Here is an 18,697-nt window from a genome sequence, read left to right as displayed (position 1 = left end):
CCCGCAAGTCACAGGCATTCCTTTGACAGCCCCTTCACCGCCCCTCAAATACAGACGTCTGCTTTCATGTGGAGACTGTCTCCAGGCCTTATTGAGACCAGACCCCCCAAGCCTCCATCCCCCCAGCATTTCCCCTAAAGGGGACTGGCTCTCGCTTCACCCCCATGGGGTTCCTCTAATAAGGACCAGCCTCCTACCCTTATGGAGACCAAAGGCCTCCTCCCATTTCTCACCAGCTTGCCTGCCACCACGTTGCCTTCTGGCCTCCAGCTGGGCCTGGAAGCAAAGTGGGAAACACCTTCTCAGCCTTCAAGGCGCAGTGAGAGGCCTTGCCTCAAGGCTTCCTCAGAGGCTACTGAGCCCTTGCAGGGGTAAGGGCCTCTGTGTATATGCCCTCGGCTTGAGGCACACAACTGCCCTGGCCTATCAGAAGATAGATTTACAGGAAGACATACTTGCTGCCCTACTTCCTAGCTCTTCCCAGGGACCAGGTCCCCTCTGGAAGAGAATGTAAAAATAAACGTGGCTACCATGGACACGTCTGTATCATTTTCCTTTGGGTGGGTGTAGGGGAGCAGGTGGGAAGGGGTCTCTGCCCATTTAGAATTGTGAGAGTTCTTTCTGTCACCGAACTGTGTTTCGAGGCATGTGGGCCAGCTGTATGTAGGAGGGGAGTACATCACCAGTCTCCTGTCTCAGCAGGGATGACAGGCACAAAGGAGCAGCAGACCCAAGGACCAGGTATTTGACCAGAGGTGCTGAGAACTAATGCCAGTGGTGACAAGGCAAGGCCTGATGGGAGAGTCAGAGCTGGGGACCCATGTGTGTTCTTGATTCTGGATTGTTACCATGAGGTCGCTGAACTTAAGGACATTTCTAACCACTCTCCATTAACCTTCTCCTTTGCTGTGCTGCATTTCCACACCAAGCCCTTGTGTTTTTCTTTTGCAGGCTCAGGTCATTGAACATTCAGTTTGGGGAAGCCAGGAGTGGGTGGGGCAGATGGGAGTAGCCCAAGTAATTCTTCTTACCCAAGGGTTTGGTGGCCTCTGGGGACATTAGCACATCCCAGACCAGCCTTTCCTCCAGAAAAGGAAAACTCCATCTCTTTCTTGTTGAGTCAGAGTCTCACTCTATGACCCAGGTTGGCCTGGAATCAGAGGCTGCAGCCTCCACTTAGAGCCACCACACCCACTGATAGGAAGCTGGGCTCTTGACTGTCATCGACAGTTGAGCAGGCACTAAGGTGCTACATGGGTGTCATTGAACCCAAACAGTACAATTGATGACAGAAGAGAAGTTCAGAAATCCGGGGGCCACGTCCTTATTGGAGGTTGGAGTCAGGTCAACCTTATCTACCCAGTGCCCTGTAGCCCCAATCCAGAGGCCCCCCGAGGAGGAGAATCACTTTGGCATGGCCTAAGGTTGGGCCGTCTCTCTTCTTCCTGGTACTCCTGCCTCCTCAGCCTGTCACTTGAGGTGTCCTGACCTGAGGTAAGTGGGTAGAGCTGGTAACTGGCATGAAGAGTGGTGTGCCTGGTTTTGTCAGGACAGGGGAAAGCCTAGGTGCACAGGGCAGTGGCCTGGCCCTGGCTAGTTCCTTGAGCCTTAGTGTGCCTTGGCCCTCAGCCAGAGTGGTTAAACAGCTGCTTGCAGAACGAGACCTGCGTGCCCTTCTGCCCTCCTCCCATTCAGTCCCTGCACCCAGTGCTCATCTTGGTCTGGCTCTGGATGGGCAAGTCCAGCCCATTCTTGTCTAGAAAGGATGACTCTCTGGGGCCCCCTGCTGGCCTGCTTTTGATCTCTCACCCTAGCTTGCTTTATGTTCCTTGGAGTCCTCATGAAACACTTCAGGGTTGAAACACACACACACACCACCCCACCCCACCCCGGGTAGAAACCAAACCTTCTCTTTGATGAGGCCCTGGAGCCTCTCTCACCTGCCATGGGGCAGGTCTGTGAAATGGCTACTTTGGCACCTTGGCCTGGTGAAGAAGGCCAGAGGCTGTTGCGATGGCCCCCCCCTCCTCCGCCCACCAGACAGGTGAAGGGTGTGGTGCAGCAGAATCATTCAGAGGAGGATGGGTCCTTTCTGCAAGCCAGAGTCAGGCCCATGGATTTCGCAGCGGGATTTGTGAATACTCCACCCAGAGCAAGGAGGCCTGCGGATTAACCTGTCTGTTTACAGAGCCTGTCTGTATCCTTGAGGGTTCCCGAGCACAGTATGGCACAGAACGTTGCACACAGTGGGTGCTCAATAAATACAGTACTTGTTAATGAATATTGTTGAATAATTGATTGGATGAGATGAAGGTGATTTTTTCCCCTGTTGCCTGCCTTACCTACCACATCCTTTTACCTTTTTGCTTTGTAATTCTTGAGCTTCTTCTATAGGAAATTATCTGTAGAGCAGGAGAGCAAGATGGATTAATACTTCAAGGGGAAACCCAAAGAGCTGTGGAAACTGCCTGTCCTGGCTTTGTTTCTCTGTTGCTGTGATAAAACAAAACAAAAACCAAAAACCAAAAGAACCTGTCATAGTCAGGGTTTTTATTGCTGTGATAGAACGTGACCAAAAGCAATTTGGGGTAAAAAGAGTTTATTTCGGCTTGCAGTTCTGTATCACAGTCCATTGTCAAAGGAACTCGAGGCAGGAACTGGAGCAGAAACTGTGGAGGAACATTGCTTAGTGGCTTGCTCTCCATGGCTGGCAAGGCCTGCTTTGCTTATACCATCCAGGACCACCAGCTAAGGGATGGAACCGCCCACAGTGGGCCGGATCCTCCCAGCAGCAATCAGCGATCAAGAAACTACCCACTCTCTGAGGGAAGCAGCTCCTCAGCTGAGGTCCCCCTCTTTCCAGATAACTCTAGTTTGTGTCAAGATGACAAAAACTAGTCATCACACTGCCCCAATATCACACCGTTAAAGGCAGCTGTGGCACTTGAGGATAGGACAGTGTGAACCCAAGGCAGTGCCTGCCCTACCTCATATCTACTCAAGAAGTTTTCAGGGGGCTGAGGGTGGAGCTTAAAGAGACAGTCCATACAGGTCTAGGGCCCTGTATCCAATCCGCAGCATCAAAACAAACAAACAAACAAACAAAGATAAAAGGCTTCCGACCAGTGGCCCCTCCAGGAGGCCCTTCGGATTAGACTGTGGGAGAACCATTTACCTGACCAAGAGGAGGCTGTGGGAGGTGGGGCCAGGGAGGTGGGGCCAGGGAGGTGACTGGAGGCACCCTGGCTGAATGGCAAGAACTGTGAGCCACACCAGAGCACTTTGTAGGTGAGGAGGATGGTGAGGGTGGTGAGGGCAATCCTGTTGGGGATCTCGGAGGGAATGACTCACACCTGAGGCAGGCAGGTTACAGCTGGGTCCACAGGTGTGCTCCTCCGTGTGCCAAATTGAAAGAGCAACTGAAGAGGCAGGAGGCAGCTGCGTGGGCCCTGAACTCCCCAGGGCAAGGGTTGCCAGGTAAAGCTCTGGGGACCCCTCTGGTTAGATGGTGCCTCCTTCCTGGGTCTGCACCTGTTCTGTTGGCCTGAGCCCTGGAGCCTGGCCTAAAGGGTGGAGCGGAAAGGGTCCTTGGTAGTGGTTGGAGATAGCCCATACCAGGCAGGCTAGTGGCAGAGGAGGTACCCAGTGACCTTGGCAAGCTCTCTCCATCTCTTCTGGGTCTGGGCATGCCTCCCTGCTTAGGGCAGAGTTGAGGGGTATCTGAGGGTAAGTCATCGCGCAGGCAGCACAAAGCCACGAGTGGAGCATCTGTTTGAGAAGAGATAGGAGGGTGGAGGGTGGCCCAGGTTTGAGATTTGCGGGTGTCTGGAACTGCATCTGCTCCAAATTCGGAGCCAGGAGTGGGCAGAAGAGCGGACCACAGACAGGTCCACCAAGCCAGCGATTGCCTGACAGAGACCTGGGGGCCGCGGCATTGAGGGCTCCTTTCCTACGAAGGAAGTTCGAAGGGGTAGGACGCACTCTTCGTATTTTGAGCCTAGTGGAGAGGGTCTGTCATTTGAACTGACCCCCTGTACTCCGGGACAGTTCAGAGGATGCAGGAGCCTCTGACTGGTTTCAGCCTAGAGGCTGCTTCAAGGAAAGTCTGCACTCCCACTCTCAGCTCCCCCGCAAGGCGCGGGCGCAAGGTGGCGGCACCCGGGCTCAGCCTCGAAGAGGAGGCGGCTTCCCCGGCCAGGGGCGGCGGCAGGGGCGGCCCCGGGATCACATGGGCGGAGGCAGGTCCCGGAGCCCCGGGCGAGCTCTCCCTAGAGTTGGACAGACGGCTGCGTTGGAACGGCGGCGGCTCCTCTTCCTTACTCCCTCCGTTCTTCCCTCCCTCCTTCCCTTTCCTGGCCGGCCTAGCCGCTCAGCCCGACCGGCAAGCGGCAGCCAGGTGAGCGCGCGCCCACCTGCACCTTCCGCGGGCCACCGCCCTTAGGGGATCTCCGCCTACCCTGACCGCACCCCTAGGCCCAAAGCCCCTCTTTTCTGAAGCCTCTCTTCGCCCTGGGTACCGGGTAGCTTGGATTCGCCTCTGACCCGGACACCCGTCCTCCAGTCTCGGGCCTCCGGGGTACTTTGGTCTCCGTGGGAAGCCTAGCTGACGCTAGGCAATTCCCGTAGCACTCGCAGCACCGGGTACACTGGCCGGCTCAAAGATCTGAGAATTCTCAGGGCGTCTGCAGACTTTCAGCGATCAGTTTGAGACACAGCAGCTGGGCCTGGGTGAAAGGGAAAGCCAGTTGCCTGGGGACAGGACAGTCGAACTGCTGGTTCGGATGTCTCCCTCCCCCTTTATGCTAGGCCTTGATGTTCTTGAGATATTGGACAGTACTTACTGACTCCATATCTCCCCAGGGACATCCTCAGGATGGGTGCTGGGCTTGGGTGGTGCCCAGCCTGGTATTGTAGCTTCCTGCCTGGGTTGGCTCCTGGCTCCAGACCTAGAAGCTCAGGAAATCCTAGGAGAGCCTGGTCCACAAAGACACTCCCTCGTGGGGCAGAGGGTGCTGTGGATAGGAAGCTTGTGGCCAGACTGGGCAGCATCATGAACATGCCCTGCTGGCCAGCACCAGGGTGGGTGTGGGTGTGCCTCCCTTGGCAGATGAGCCTTGGCTTCCTTGCTCGGGCTGTTCAGAGGGCACAGCAGGGCCCTAGAGGAGCGGGCAAGCTTTCTCTTGTTCATCTGAACCCAGTTGTCAGGCGCCCCCCCCCCCCGCAGGTAACCCCTCTGAACACCTTAGTCTGACACCTGCCAGCCCCAGACCTGCTAACTTCTTGCCATCTGGTGAGGCCACCCCAAAGCTTGCCGTCCTCCTGTGTGGGAAGTTCTGCTCTACACAGAGCGTGTAGGAAGTATCTTGTGCTCTTAGCTTTGGGGACAGGAAATGAGCCCTTAAGGTAGTAGTGAAGGGGGGTGGGGTGGGGTGGGGTGGGATGCGCTAACTCCTACCACCTCTTAGTTCCTTCCCACTGTCCTGCACCAAGCACTTGTGTGGAGGTCTGGGTGCCTGCCAGAGGGACTGCTGCCTCTCTTAGGAGATCTGCTAGACTGAAGACCCTAGAAGGGGGAACTCAGAGTCAAGGTCTCCCAGGGAGGGAGGAAGTGGAACTCTCCGAGAGGGAGGGACTTAGTCACTTCCTCTACCACCCAGGCCCTGCTGGGCTGCTTGGGGAGACCTGTCACCCGTCTTCTCCGTTTTCCTTGGGGTGTATAGTGGGAGTGGATCCCACCTCCCAGTTTTCTCTTTCTCAGGCATGGCGCTGACTGTGGATGTGGTGGGGCCAGCACCTTGGGGCTTCCGAATTAGCGGAGGCAGAGATTTCCACATGCCCATCATTGTGACCAAGGTAAGGTCTGTTTTTAGGAGATAAGGAGCTAGCTACCCCCTGAAAATGAGGGGTGTCTTGTTTCCCACAGTACTCTCCCTAATTTGTTCTGGAGCCTGAGGCTTCCTCTGCGCAATGTTGGCCAGGGAGACATGTGCTCTGTGGCCCTGAGTATGTGAGGGCTCCTTCAGGAAAGCCAGTAGGAGATAAGAGGACAAAGACCAAGGACAGGGCCTGCCTTTTGCCCTGCAGTCTTGAACCTCACACCTGTTGGCAGCCATTTGGGGTGCTTATAGGACAAGAGCTTCTGCAAGTTCTTGATAGGTTGGTAGTTTCTTTTTCACCCGTGCCCAGGCTCAGGCTGAGGTCCTGGCAGGAGAGCAGTCATAGTGAGGGCGGTATTTAGGCAGCCACCTGTAAGGTATGATTTGCACAGGCAGGGTTCTCTATCCAGAGTTTTCCCAAGCTCTCAGTTCCTGACATTCTGCCATCACATTCCTTGGGAGGCCCATGATTAAACGCCAATGTGTGTGTGTGCGTGTGTATGTGTGTGTGTGTGTGCACGCATGTGCACATGTAGGCTGCCACTCAAACCTGTAAGGGATTAGCTGACAAGCTGAGAGACTGGGAAAGGCAGAGGAAAAGGTGGTAGAGGTACAATCCTGCTCCTGCATTTCTTGGGCAGCAGGAGGTCCCTTCTGCTCCAGCCTTCTCGAACTGTACCCCTACCCAGGGTAGGTACTCACCAGCCAGCATCTGGCTCCTCATCCCTATAGGTAACAGAGCGGGGCAAAGCTGAGGCAGCTGATCTCCGGCCTGGCGACATCATTGTGGCCATCAATGGAGAGAGTGCAGAGAGCATGCTACATGCTGAGGCCCAGAGCAAGATTCGACAGAGTGCCTCACCCTTACGACTGCAGCTGGACCGGTAGGCCTTCTACCTCCACTGGCTGGTCCTGCCACCTTTCCCTCTTCTCCACTTGCCCGCTGCCATCCAGGCAGCTGCCTTCAACCCTGTGTACAGTCACAGTCCCATCCCTGTCTTCTAAGGCTCTTCTGACTCTTGGGAAGTCCTCAGCTCTGGGCCTGTGCTAGGGAAAGAAAAGGAAGGTGTCCCAGTAACCATGTGGGTATAGGTGGGCGCCAGGCTGGGCATGCAGCCACAGGAGAGGTGGGGCAAGCTGGCACCAGCTACCTGGAAGCCCGGGTTTGACTGGTTCCCAGGAGTGTGAATGGCACAGGGTGTGGGCATGAAGTGGCTGAAGAGAGGAAACTTCTGGACAAGGTGTACCCTAGCCAGAGTCTCCAGTACCCTTGTCCCTGAGAGATGGCTTTTTTGTCAATCCAGGTGGAGATAGGAATCGAGGACTCATGGCTCACAAAGCTTACCGTCACTGCTCATTGCTCTTTGGGGCTTCGCCATTGGACATGGGTCCCTGTACTCATGAGCCCTGGTGTGTGTGTGTGGGGGGGCGGGGGAGCAGGCAGCGACAGGTGGCTACTCAGAGTGGAGCGTCAGAGTGAGTCACAAGTCAGGAATGCTGGGAGATTCCTTGGTCCAAAGACTCTCTGGGCAGGCCAGCAAAGGAGCTGTATGTCATTTGCTTCTCTGTCTGCCTCTGCCCCGCTGCCTGACTTTCTTGTGGCCCTGCCTCTGCTCCCCCTCCTCACCCATGGGCCCTGCTGGTAGGTAATACTTACTGTAGAGGCAGGCTCCCAGGATACTGGCTGTCTTCATATCGTTCTGTCCCTGAGTGTTTGGAGGAGACAGACCTAAAGGAGGAGGATGGAGGGGGCCTCCTGGCATCTGGGAATGGGACCAAAATCCACAGGAGGCAGCAATCAGGGGAAGATCTGCTGACACCGTTGCTTGCTGTTAGGTCCTTCTTGGAGGAACCTGGCCTCTGAGGATGTTGGCCTGGCCAGCTCAACACCAGGCGAGCTAAGGTTCTGAGGATCTTCATCCTTTTGCCAAGACTCCCCCGCCTCCCCCGCCCCCACTCCTCAATCTTCTCCTAACTCTCCAGCTCTGAGGCAGCCCCTCGCCCTCACCCTGACTCTGTACCACTCCCCCTGATCCAGGTTGCAAAGGCAACCTTTCTAGAAGTGGGCAGAGGTCCAGGAAAGTAGTGATGGTGATGGCAGGAGGTGTTGGGCACTCTCCTCACTTTCACCTCTGATGTCCAGTGATCATCCACTCTCCGTTCCTGTCAGCGTCAGTGGGGGGAGTTTTATAAGAGGGTCCACTTCGGTCAGAGGAGCCTCTCTGGCTGGCCGGCCAGGTGTTGAGCCTTCTTATAACCTCAATCTCTAAGTCCCCCATCTGCCCATCTGGAAGGGAAGGGAAGGCTGGATTCAACCCTTGTTTTGCCGGGGAGGAATCTGGGAAAGGCATTCCTAGTGGCTTTCCCAAAGACATTGTGGCCATCAGGAGGGCAGCTGGTAGGGACAAACCTATCTGTGAGGGAAAGTAGGTGCCTGGCCTAGCCAATGGTAGGCTTTGGGACCTAGGACAACTCGCTTTCTTTCTTATGGCTCTGGTTTCTCCCCAGCTCAAAAGACAGGGAGTTATTTATATGGAAGGGCACATCTTCCTTACAGTTAGTCTCAAGAAGATGCTGTCCTGTAACAGTCTAGATGACATGTTAGAAAAGAGGGTTGTGGGTCATGGGGTGGGGGTGGGGTGGGTGGGTGCGGCAACTTCTGATAAACTGAATTTATCAAAGCATTTTCCTGAGACTCTGTCCTTTCCATGTCGGTGCTGAACCTACGAAGAGTGGTGGCTGATGGGAGTCATGTGCTTTGAACGTAACAAAGTTAAAAGTCCAATGTCCAAGTGTCCTGGGTGCTTGGCTGGTCTGAAGAACCCGGCCTAGGAACAGTGTTCAGGAAGGAGGAAGCCTGGGATCCTGTGACTGTCAAGTCTCCTCTTTCTTGTCTCGCAGGTCCCGAACTGCCTCTTCTGGGCAGACCAATGGGGAGGGCTCCTTGGAAGTAGTGGCATCAAGATTCCAGGTAAGCTGGGCCTTCTAGCCATGAGCTACGGCACCCCCAAGTACCCTTGAGAGGTGCAGCCAGCAGGGTCATGCCAACTCTCTCTTGGCCCCTTTCTCCACAGGGCTCTCTAAGGACGCACCATGACAGCCAATCCTCCTGGAGGCCTGCTTACTTCAGCCCAGCCTCCCTTAGTCCCAGGGCAGGCAGCCCTTTCTCCACTCCACCCCCAGCCAGCCCACTTGCCCTTTCTGGAGAGGACGAGATTGGCTGCAGGTGAGCATAGTAGCCAGGGAACCTGGCCAAGTGAGCCCCCAAGTCTGGAACTGGCTCCTCAGAGTCTCAATAGTTATATGTAGGGGACCCTGCCCCCGCTTCCTTCCTGGGCCAGGCTGTGTGGGCTCTGCACCCACCCACCCACTCTTCCCATTTCAGTTTCCAGAATCTGACACAGTCACCACCGGGCCTTGCTGCTACCCACCACCCATCTTACCTGGGCCACCCCACCAGGCAACAGGTGAGGCGTCCTGTCTCCCAGGCCACTGGCTGCCATTGGTGCCACTGGCACCATCAGCAGCTGGCAATACCTGAACAGCCCTGTGGGACTGTCCCCCTAGCAACAGGTATACTATATCCCTGAGCCAGAAAAGCCAGCTAGCTCTGAGGCCACTGTGCATTCCTCTCTGTCCACACCGCCCCCCCCTGCCCAGCCCCCGACTACCATCACACTGGCCCCCTCCACTCTGCTGGCTTTCTTTCTCTCTTCTCAGTGTGTTTCTTTTGGGCTGTGGCTGAAATAGTTTTGCTGATGCTGTTGGGTTGGATCCCTCTCTGTGCTGCTGGCTGCATCTCTCAAAGACATTCCTCTCTGGTACAAGCCCCCAACTCCCACCTCCAGCTCTTGATCTCCTACTTGGCCCAGAGAGCCTCCCAGGGACTATGTGGTTCTGCCCCATGCTGCCCCTTGGCCTATATTCCCTCTGCTCCTTCCATTGTTGGGCCCCTCCCCCACCATGTTCCCAAAGTCCCTGTGGCCACTGCTGACAGCTTAACCCCCAGGTGGTATTTCTCCTCCCTCAAGAGCAGGGGCGGGGCAGTGAAATAGCTAGACAGACGACAGTCCAGGCCCTCAGCTGCTGGGGGGCAGAGTGGCTGGGGACATGTCCGGCCATTTGGGTGAAGGGGACAAGGCCCAGCTGCTGGAATCTTACTTTTGGGTTGGTTCTGCATTCCAAAGAGTAGGGCCTTTGGGGGTGGCAGGGGGAGGAGAGGAAGTGAGGAGGGGTCTGGAGAAGGAAGGGGTGGAATTTGTGGTGATAGGCACTGTGCCTACTCCAGGGCCAGCTGGGTGGGTGATGTGGCCACAGCTCCATCTTTAAGGAATTTAAGATGTGGCTGTTAAGATAAGGCAAACATGCCAAACAATTTTGAAGCAATTAAGTATGAAACAGTGTGGGATTAATTACAAAAGCAGGAGGCATTCTGGAAAGGGAGAGGGACAAATAGGTTGGGTGGCCTGGAAAGCCTCTGCTAGGAATTTTGCTGGACAGTGGAGGGAACTTGCGGGGGTGGGGGGGGGGGGGGGGTGGGGGGGTACGGCTTTGTTTGGAGAGGGATTAGCAGTGATCTGAAATTCTAAGAAAGAGGAGATGGGTCCCAACAAATCCAACAGGGTTTGAGACAAGCTGGAAAAAGGTATATTCCCTTCTGGCCATAGGATTTCCTACAGGCTGTTGGCTCAGCCGACCATGGGTGCTCAAGGGCAGATCTTCCTGTGGAGTCCCAGCTGGGCAATCAGGGATGGAGTTGGTGGTCCAGGGGGCTGTGATTCTCAAGCCAGCAGCAGCCTCTGAGAATTTCTCCTCGAAAATGCTGGTTTGCAGGGAACTTATTATAAATACAGATCTCCAAACCCCAGCCCAGACCTGTGGTAGAGTGGGGATGGGGATTCAGAGCAGAAACTTGTGTTTTTGTTTTTGTTTTTCCAAGACGGGGGTTTTTCTGTGTAGCCCTGGCTGTCCTGGAACTCACTCTGTAGACCAGACTGGCCTCAAACTCACAGAGATCTGCCTGCCTCTGCCACCCGAGTGCTGAGGTTAAAGGCCAAGAACTTGTGTTTTGACAAACCTGTGTGGGTCAAAAAAGAGCTGGGGTCAGGGGGTAGGCAGGCCCTGCCTAGTCCCATTGCTGCTGTGTTACCCAGAGCAGGACCTTTTTCCTCTCTCATCCTCAGAGTCAGGCTAGGTTGACCCTGAGGACCTCTGGTCCCTCTCTCTCAGGCAGCTGCACCCTTTGGGTTCTTAGGAATGCATTAATGGAAAACAAAACAAAACCAGAACTCCTAACCCCTCAGGCTGTGCTGATGGGTTCAGAGTCATGGGGTCCACACCTCCCTCTTGAGTCATACTGTACTTTAGCGTCTTAGAGGCACTGAGACCACAGGAAAAAAGCACATTCAGTTTGATTATGTTCCTAACCTTTGTGGAACTACAGAATTTCTCCCAGTTCTCTGGCCCACCTCTGATGCTCACTATGAGCATCTCTGTGTGCCCCATAGCACATTTGGAGCGGGGTTACTACTGGCATGCACATGATGGGCAGATGATGAGGCAGTGGCTTCGTGGATTTGGAAAGGAAACGCCCCTTCTGTGGAAGCAGGGTCCTCACTTGTCTGGGAGAGATGTGTGTGTGTGTGTGTGTGTGTGTGTGTGTGTGTGTGTGTGTGTGTCAAAGGCAGGTCTCTTCAGGTGATGGTGTTGGCTACCCAGGAAGAGCTGTGGGCCAGAGGGAGCAGGGAGACTCTGTTTTTGTCATGGGTATCTCTAGCCTGTCAGGTTCACCAAGTGAAAAAACACACCTGTCCTCTTGCTAGAAAAGAGAACTTGGCCTGGGAAGGAGCCTAGGTAGAAAGGATTCAGTGCCCCCCCCAACAGCCCCCCCCTTTCTCCTTTGGCTATTGTCCAATGCAGGGCATATGTTGGCCTGCTCTTGAGGCCCTGAGAACGTCATCACAGACTTTCTTTAGCCTGAAATAACGATATAGGCGCCTTGGTATAGATGGAGCCCTGCCTCAGACCCCCAGGAAGCTTGGACCAGCCATTGTGGCCTAGAGCATGGTAGCAAAAGAACCCAAAAGCGTCAGGGATGGGTTTTGGTTGGAAGAATACTTCAGGATCTCTTCCCAATCCCAGGGTCCCCAATCTGACTGGCTGCTAATGTTCCCTTCTCAGATCCCTCCAGATCCCGCTGGGGGAGGCGGGGAGGGGGAGCACACTGGAAGGAGTGCACCTAGGGGCAGGCTGGAAACAGGCTTCGAATCTAGATTATTTGTAGAGGGAAACTGCTCATAACGCTTGAGGTGGTGGTGGTAAGGCCGGCCAGGCAGTCCCATACCTCAAATAGTGTCAGGAAGAGCCTGATCCTCTTAGGAGAGCTGTTTGAAGGTCCCTAAGGGGGGCTTAACCCTTTATACATTTACGTTTCCCTGGGCCTTGTGGCAAAAATGATTGGCTTCCAGGCTTGCTAAGTTTCTTTTCTGCTTCTTCTGTGGAATAGGAGGCCACATCTCTGTGGACAGGTAACACAATCGGAATGTGAGGAACGTACCCAAAGGGTGTCTGTGTGGAGTCCTTCACATGATGTCCTCATTCTACTCCTTGTGGGATTCCTAACTTAAGCGTCTCTGCAACTGCGCGCTTGACCCCCCAACCCCCCCCCCCCCTCTGGGATCTCATCCTCCCTTGTGCACTGGCTCTGAAGGGCTAGGGACAGAGTACACCAGTGGGTCGTTGGAGGCTCGGCGCCCCCTCGCGTTGATCTTGGGAGCAGCATCTGGTAGTGCGATCGGAACGCGCTGGCCTCCGTGGGTGGGGGTGGGGGACTGACTCCTCCCTGCTGCTCTCCTCCCACAGGCCGGCCACAGTAGCCCAAGCGACTCCGCAGTGAGGGTGCTGCAACATTCTCCGGGACCTCGGTCCTCCAGTCCTAGGTTCAGGTACCAGCAAGCAGGTCTTGCGGAGTTGGGTGAGCTCCTGGAGGGGGCTGGCTTCTTCGAATGGGATGGTAGTCTCCGCCCCTTCATCGGTTCAGACTCCTCTGCGCCTGGGTGTGTCCCAACACCCAGGTACAAGGGTCCTCATGCTTAGCTGTCTCTCCCCCAGCAGCTTGGACCTGGAAGAGGACTCAGAGGTATTCAAGATGCTGCAGGAGAACCGTCAGGGACGGGCGGCCCCGAGGCAGTCCAGCTCCTTTCGGCTCTTGCAGGAAGCCTTGGAGGCTGAGGAGAGAGGTGAGGCCTCTAGGCTCTGGGATGGAGTAAGGCCCCTGGACTCCCTGGAATGAGGCCAGACAGACTAAGGAAGTAGCTTAAGGGTCCATAGCGGAACTAGGGATTAGGGGAGCAGAGTTGGGTCCCAGTTGCCTTAAAGAAGCTTATGTTCTGGTTGGGGTTACTAGGTACCCTCAGAGGGTGGTGGGTGGTACCAGTCAGAAGTAGGAGAACAAGGGCGATAAAAACAGGGACTCCAGACTGAGTCTCCAGGGAGGGCCTCTTGGAAAAAGAGGGATTTGATTTGGCCTTAACCCAAGATCCAAGACTCCAACGGGCCTTAAGACAGTGGCCTGGCTGGGAACACTACGGGATGTGGAGGCCGGCAACCAGAGAGCTTTGGGTTATGTGCACAAGAAAATGGCTTGGCCTGGAAGCATGCGAGGGTGTCAGGGAGGGCTAGCTGTGCTGAGGCAAGGGCCTTGGGAGCCAGAGCAAAGAGTGCTCTGCCCCAAGCCATCATGCCGGGCAAGGTGTCTTTGTGAATAACACAGTGCAGGCTCCTGCCAGCTGCCCATATACTCATTGGGAATACACTGTTTATCCAGTGCAGCAGATGTGTCAAGTCATACCCTGAACTCAACCCCTGAGGAACTCCAATTATTCAGGATATAGCCCTGGGAAGTTTCCACAGGAGTGGGTACAGCAGTGGGATGTATGCTGTCCCTCCAGGAAACCAGGAACGATGCCCTTTATGGTAGCAGACAGAGGGGAGGGTGAAGCTGGCAGGACAGGGCTTGGAGCTGCAGAATGGCCAGTCTCTGGTAGCTGGTTCCAGCCCTGTAGGTGTGTGGTGCTCACAGGGCTGTTTGCGGGGACAGAGGGGGCTGAGTAACGTTTTGAAGCAAATCCCACCCATCCTGACTCTGAGGTTTCTAGAGATTAAGGGAAAAGCCACAGGGAGATTGATAGTCGTGGGGGTGGGGGCGGGGGGGGGGGGGCATGGGGGGAGGAAAATACAAACATAAAGTCACTTCATGGGTGCCTCAGACTCTCAGTGAAGCTTGGACAATAGCTGCCCAATGCCTCTGTGCTTGATCTTGGTGTTTCCCTGGCTCAGATGCAATGATGCATATAAAAAGCCCTTTGAAAGGGCCGTACAAAGACACTGTGATGTTCTTATGACCCAGTATTGTCTGTGTATATCATCGTGACCGGCTCACAGAAAGAGAACACCAACTTGTCTGTCAAACACAGGCACAGATGTTCCTAGGTGGCTTTGGATGGACAGGGGTCTTTGCCAAGGGTCTGCCTCAGTCATCACCTTTTCCTTCTTTACCTGTTTGCGTACCCACTGGTGCGTTAGAGGGTCATGTGAAAGTGTGCCTTTGGCAGCAAGTGTGGGCGTGACCTGGGGGAGGAACTGAGGAATGCCATAAAATGCCACTAAGTGCAGCTGGATGGATACCTCTGCGGTAGACAAGCAGCTCTCACGCGTCTGTCTCCTGCCCCTCCCAGGTGGCACACCTGCCTTTGTGCCCAGTTCGCTAAGTCCGCAGGCTTCTTTGCCCACCTCCAGGGCCGCAGTCACCCCACCCAAGCTCCACACCTGTGAGAAGTGCAATGTCAACATCTCGTGAGTATCGGAGGCTGGGTGATGGGCTCACTGTGGGGAACATGGGGCTTTCAGGCAAAGCTGGGCCAGTCAATCAGGGACCATAGAGGGAAGTGTGGCCAAATAGCTTCATGTTCACAATGAATGCTTGACTGCTCCCTGCCCACCCCCATTTTCTCCACTCTCTGCAAAGGAACGAAAAGGGCTAACACTTTTGGTTTTTCCTACATAGTCCCCAAGCTTCTGGAAATCTGTCCCCACATGAGGTACCTCATGCATCTTGGAAAAACTGGGTCTCCTTCCTCTGACCCAGGTTCATTTCTAAGCTGGTGGCATTATAATGTAGCCCTTCTCTCTAGTTAAAAAAAAAAAAAAAAAAATGCTGGAAGCTAGGAGTGGTGGTGCATGCCTTTAATCCCAGCACCCAGGAAGCAGAGGCAGGTGGATCTCTATGAGTTTGAGGCTAGCCTGGTCTACAAAGAAAGTTCCAGGACAGCCAGGGCTATTACACAGAGAAATCCTGTCTCGAAGAACCAATAAACAAACAAACAAACAAACAAACAAACGAATAAACAAAGACGCTGGTACCCCTCCCTCTATACATGCCAACACTGAGAGTCAGCTGACTTACTTTGGGCAATGCCTTGACCTTTCCCGGCTGCAGCTTTCTCATTGGCTGGGTGGGATAGTGTCCTGTACTCTGAGAAAAGTAGATGGAAAACTGGTGTGTAGTAGTGCCTCTCCCAGAAGCCTGTGTCCCTGTCCCTGTCCCTGGAGGGCTTGTAAAGCACAGAGCACATAACTAACCCCAGGGTATCAGTTCTGATTTCACTGCCTTGTAATGCTGACGATATGAGTTCTGTATCCAGGTCACTCTGTGACGGCCACTGCCCAGGGGACATAGGGGATTTCGTCAGTCTGTGAGACTGGGTCTGCCTCAGACTGTATGCTCTTGCCTAACTAATGCTGTGGTCACGGGCATGTATGAGCATGCCTGGCTCAAGGTGTAACACTTATTTTTAATTAAAAAATATTTATTAGTGTATGTATGAGCATTGGACGTCACCACCGCATACATATGAAGGTCAGAAGACCACACTGGGTGGTGGTGGCACAGGCCTTTAATCTCAGCGGTTTGGAAGCAGAGGCAGCTGAATCTTTTGAGTTCAAGGCCAGCCTGGTCTATAGAGTGAATACTAGGACACCCGGAGCTACACAGAGAAACCCTGTCTGAAAAACAAAAGGCAAACCAACAAACAAGACAGCTTTTGGGAGTTGGTTTTCTCCTTCTGCCATGGGTTCTGGGGATGGTACTTAGGTTGCCATGCTTGTGTGGCAAGTGTTTTCACCCAGGAACCATCAGTCTGGCCCATTAGGAGCCCTAATGGGGTGGATTTTGGTTGTTTTGTTTTGTTTTTTTGAGACAGAATTTCTCTGTGTAGCCTTGGCTGTCCTGGACTTGCTTTGTAGACCAGGCTGGCCTCGAACTCATAGTGATCCACCTGCTTCTGCCTCCCAAGTGCTGGGATTAAAAGGCATGCGCCACCATGCCCGGCCCTAGTGGGGTGTTTGTGCTTGTCTATGTTGATACTTCTGTCAGTAAAATGAAATTCCTGAGAGAGGCTTTTGGGAGCCAAATGCCTGAGGTATTTGTGTCTGAGGTTTTGACTGGCTGGGGAACAGGTTTCCTGGGAATGGTGGCCTCGTGCCAGGTCCTCCTAACTAGCCAGCCTATGTCCTGAAACCAATGGCTCTCCCTTTCTGCAGGAACCAGGCCGTCCGCATCCAGGAGGGGAGGTACCGGCATCCTAGCTGCTACACCTGCGCAGACTGTGGGCTGAACCTGAAGATGCGTGGTCACTTCTGGGTGGGCGATGAGTTGTACTGTGAGAAGCATGCTCGCCAGCGCTACTCGATGCCTGGGACTCTCAGCTCTCGGGCCTGAACCTCACGGCACTCAGCCTGTCTGCACCCTCAGAGTCTGCAGACATGACCGTACTGAGACCAAGCAGGGAGGGGGTAATAGCAGGTGATGGATCTTACTTACAAACTAAGGTTGGGGAAGCCCCTTTGTCCTTGCTGGGTGAGGCCAAGGGCTGGGACTAGTCTCAGGCTGCAAGTACTGAGGACAGTTCCATTCTCTCAGGCCTTTCTCCTGCAGTCCAGGTACTGTACTGCAGTCTGTAGTGGCCGTTATGTTTGACAGCTTTGCATATGGGCTTGGGCACAGATAAAAGTATCTAAAAGGGAAAGCTGGACCTGAGGTTAATGATACTCACAATGTTAAGTTTCTAGCATATGAACTATCTCTTTATGTGGATATAATTAAGTAGTGTCCTTCCGCTGGGCAGTGGTGGCACATGCCTTTAATCCCAGCACTTGGGAGGCAGAGGCAGAGGCAGAGGCAGGTGGATCTCCGTGAGTTCGAGCCCAGCCTGGACTACAGAGGGAATTCTAGGACAGCCAGAGCTGTTATACAGAGAAACCTTGTCTGGAAAAACAAACAAACAAACAAGTAGTGTCCTTCCTTCCTTTCCCTGTTCCTGGAAGAGTCTTTATTTATGGTTACCCTCTTATTTCCCCTCCCTTAAACGTCGTCACCTGTGGATGCACCCCATGGCAGAGGCCTGCTTCTTCTTGTTATTTTTGTACCTTTGAGACAGTATCCTAGGCACCTCAAACGTACAACTCTGCCTCATCCTTCCACATGCTGGGACCACAGGCACAAGCTCCGCACATTCAGTGACTTTCTTCTTCTTCTTCTTCTTCTTCTTCTTCTTCTTCTTCTTCTTCTTCTTCTTCTTCTTCTTCTTCTTCTTCTCCTCCTCCTCTTCCTCCTCCTCCTCCTCCTCCTCCTCCTCCTCCTCCGCCTCCCTCCTCCTCCTCCTCCTTCTTCTTCTTCTTCTTCGTCTTCTTCTTCTTGAGACAGGGTTTCTCTGTGTAGCCTTAGCTGTGTACTCACTTTGTGGACCAGGTTGGCCTTGAACTCACAGCGATCTGACAGCTTCTGCCTCCCGAGTGCTGAGATTAAAGCGTGCACTACCACACCCGCCATGACTTGCTTCTTTAAGTTAGGGGTATAGGCATTCTTGACTCTTTAGTAAAGGTGCTCCTTAAAGAAACATTTTTTTTTTTTTAAGATGCTTGCTCATGTTTGGAGGGAGGGGAGAGACACAGAAACAGAGAACCAGGGAAAGGCTTCCTGACTAGACAGCCAAACATTCCACACACTCATCTGTGGGCAGAGCTGCACTGGGGATTGGCCCTCGCTCAGTGTGGATGCCACCAGCCTTACTGACTTCCACTGTACGTACGCACATGAACAGGACAGGCAGGAAGGGGGAATCCAGCGGTGGTGTGTGGGTGGGTGGAGGAACTTGCTCCATTTGGAACAATGATTTATCAACCAAGGATAACCTTGGACTAGGACTTGCTCAAGAAGGGCTGGGGCCTGAGACAATCCAACAGAGCACACACCCCAAAGAATCACCCACCAAGAGCTGGGTCTCTGGGCCAGGCTGATCTGCTCATACCTGTGTGCTTTCTGCTGGCTTCATTGATTTGAGGACAGTACAACAGGTGTGGTGGGTGCTCAGCATCCTGCCCCATGTAGGGTGCGTTTGCACAGAAAGGAGTTAAGGAGCAGTAGTCCTCTGCAAACCCTTTTGTTTTGGTCTGATCTATCAGCCACCCTTAGCTTTAATCTCAGAGGACACTTCAGAACATTTTTTTAGGCGTTGTTGTATGTTCTAGCCATACCCCAAGTCAGCCTGGGGGATGGGGGGCGCTTATGAATCTTTATTTTCACAGAGGTTCAAAGCCAGCTTTGGGGAGTGGGGTCTTGATGGAAGTCACTTTGGGAAAGGCATCTTGGCAAAGACCGTGTTGCCTTCTTAGACACCCGTGAATATAATTTATACCTTGGTATAGTCATCTCACCTTTTGCCTGGTTGGCTGCCTGAAGATGAGCCTCTATTTTTATAGAAGAG

The 18,697-nt window shown here is 53.9% G+C and overlaps 1 protein-coding gene across 1 annotated transcript; it reads left to right on the top strand.

Annotated features, from left to right (window-relative positions):
• Positions 1-4,201: 4,201 nt before the first annotated feature.
• On the top strand, positions 4,202-17,107 carry Pdlim2 (PDZ and LIM domain 2). Its single transcript, XM_051160789.1, has 10 exons — positions 4,202-4,396; positions 5,759-5,853; positions 6,609-6,760; positions 8,778-8,847; positions 8,951-9,102; positions 9,262-9,343; positions 12,738-12,820; positions 12,987-13,114; positions 14,612-14,729; positions 16,476-17,107. The coding sequence occupies exons 2-10, from the start codon at positions 5,761-5,763 to the stop codon at positions 16,651-16,653; spliced, it is 1,056 nt and encodes a 351-aa protein (XP_051016746.1). The 5' UTR covers positions 4,202-4,396; positions 5,759-5,760; the 3' UTR covers positions 16,654-17,107.
• The last annotated feature ends 1,590 nt before the right edge of the window (positions 17,108-18,697 follow it).

This window comes from Acomys russatus, chromosome 18 (genome assembly GCF_903995435.1).
Source record: "Acomys russatus chromosome 18, mAcoRus1.1, whole genome shotgun sequence".
In the NCBI taxonomy this organism is placed as follows: Eukaryota; Metazoa; Chordata; class Mammalia; order Rodentia; family Muridae; genus Acomys; species Acomys russatus.
This window is presented reverse-complemented; position numbering and strand designations above follow the sequence as displayed.

Coding starts and splice junctions, on each gene's coding strand:
- Pdlim2 (XM_051160789.1), top strand. CDS start 5,761: ATGGCGCTGACTGTGGATGTGGTGGGGCCAGCACCTTGGGGCTTCCGA. Junction 8,848..8,950: donor TAGTGGCATCAAGATTCCAG/GTAAGCTGGGCC, acceptor CTTTCTCCACAG/GGCTCTCTAAGGACGCACCA. Junction 9,103..9,261: donor GAGGACGAGATTGGCTGCAG/GTGAGCATAGTA, acceptor TTCCCATTTCAG/TTTCCAGAATCTGACACAGT.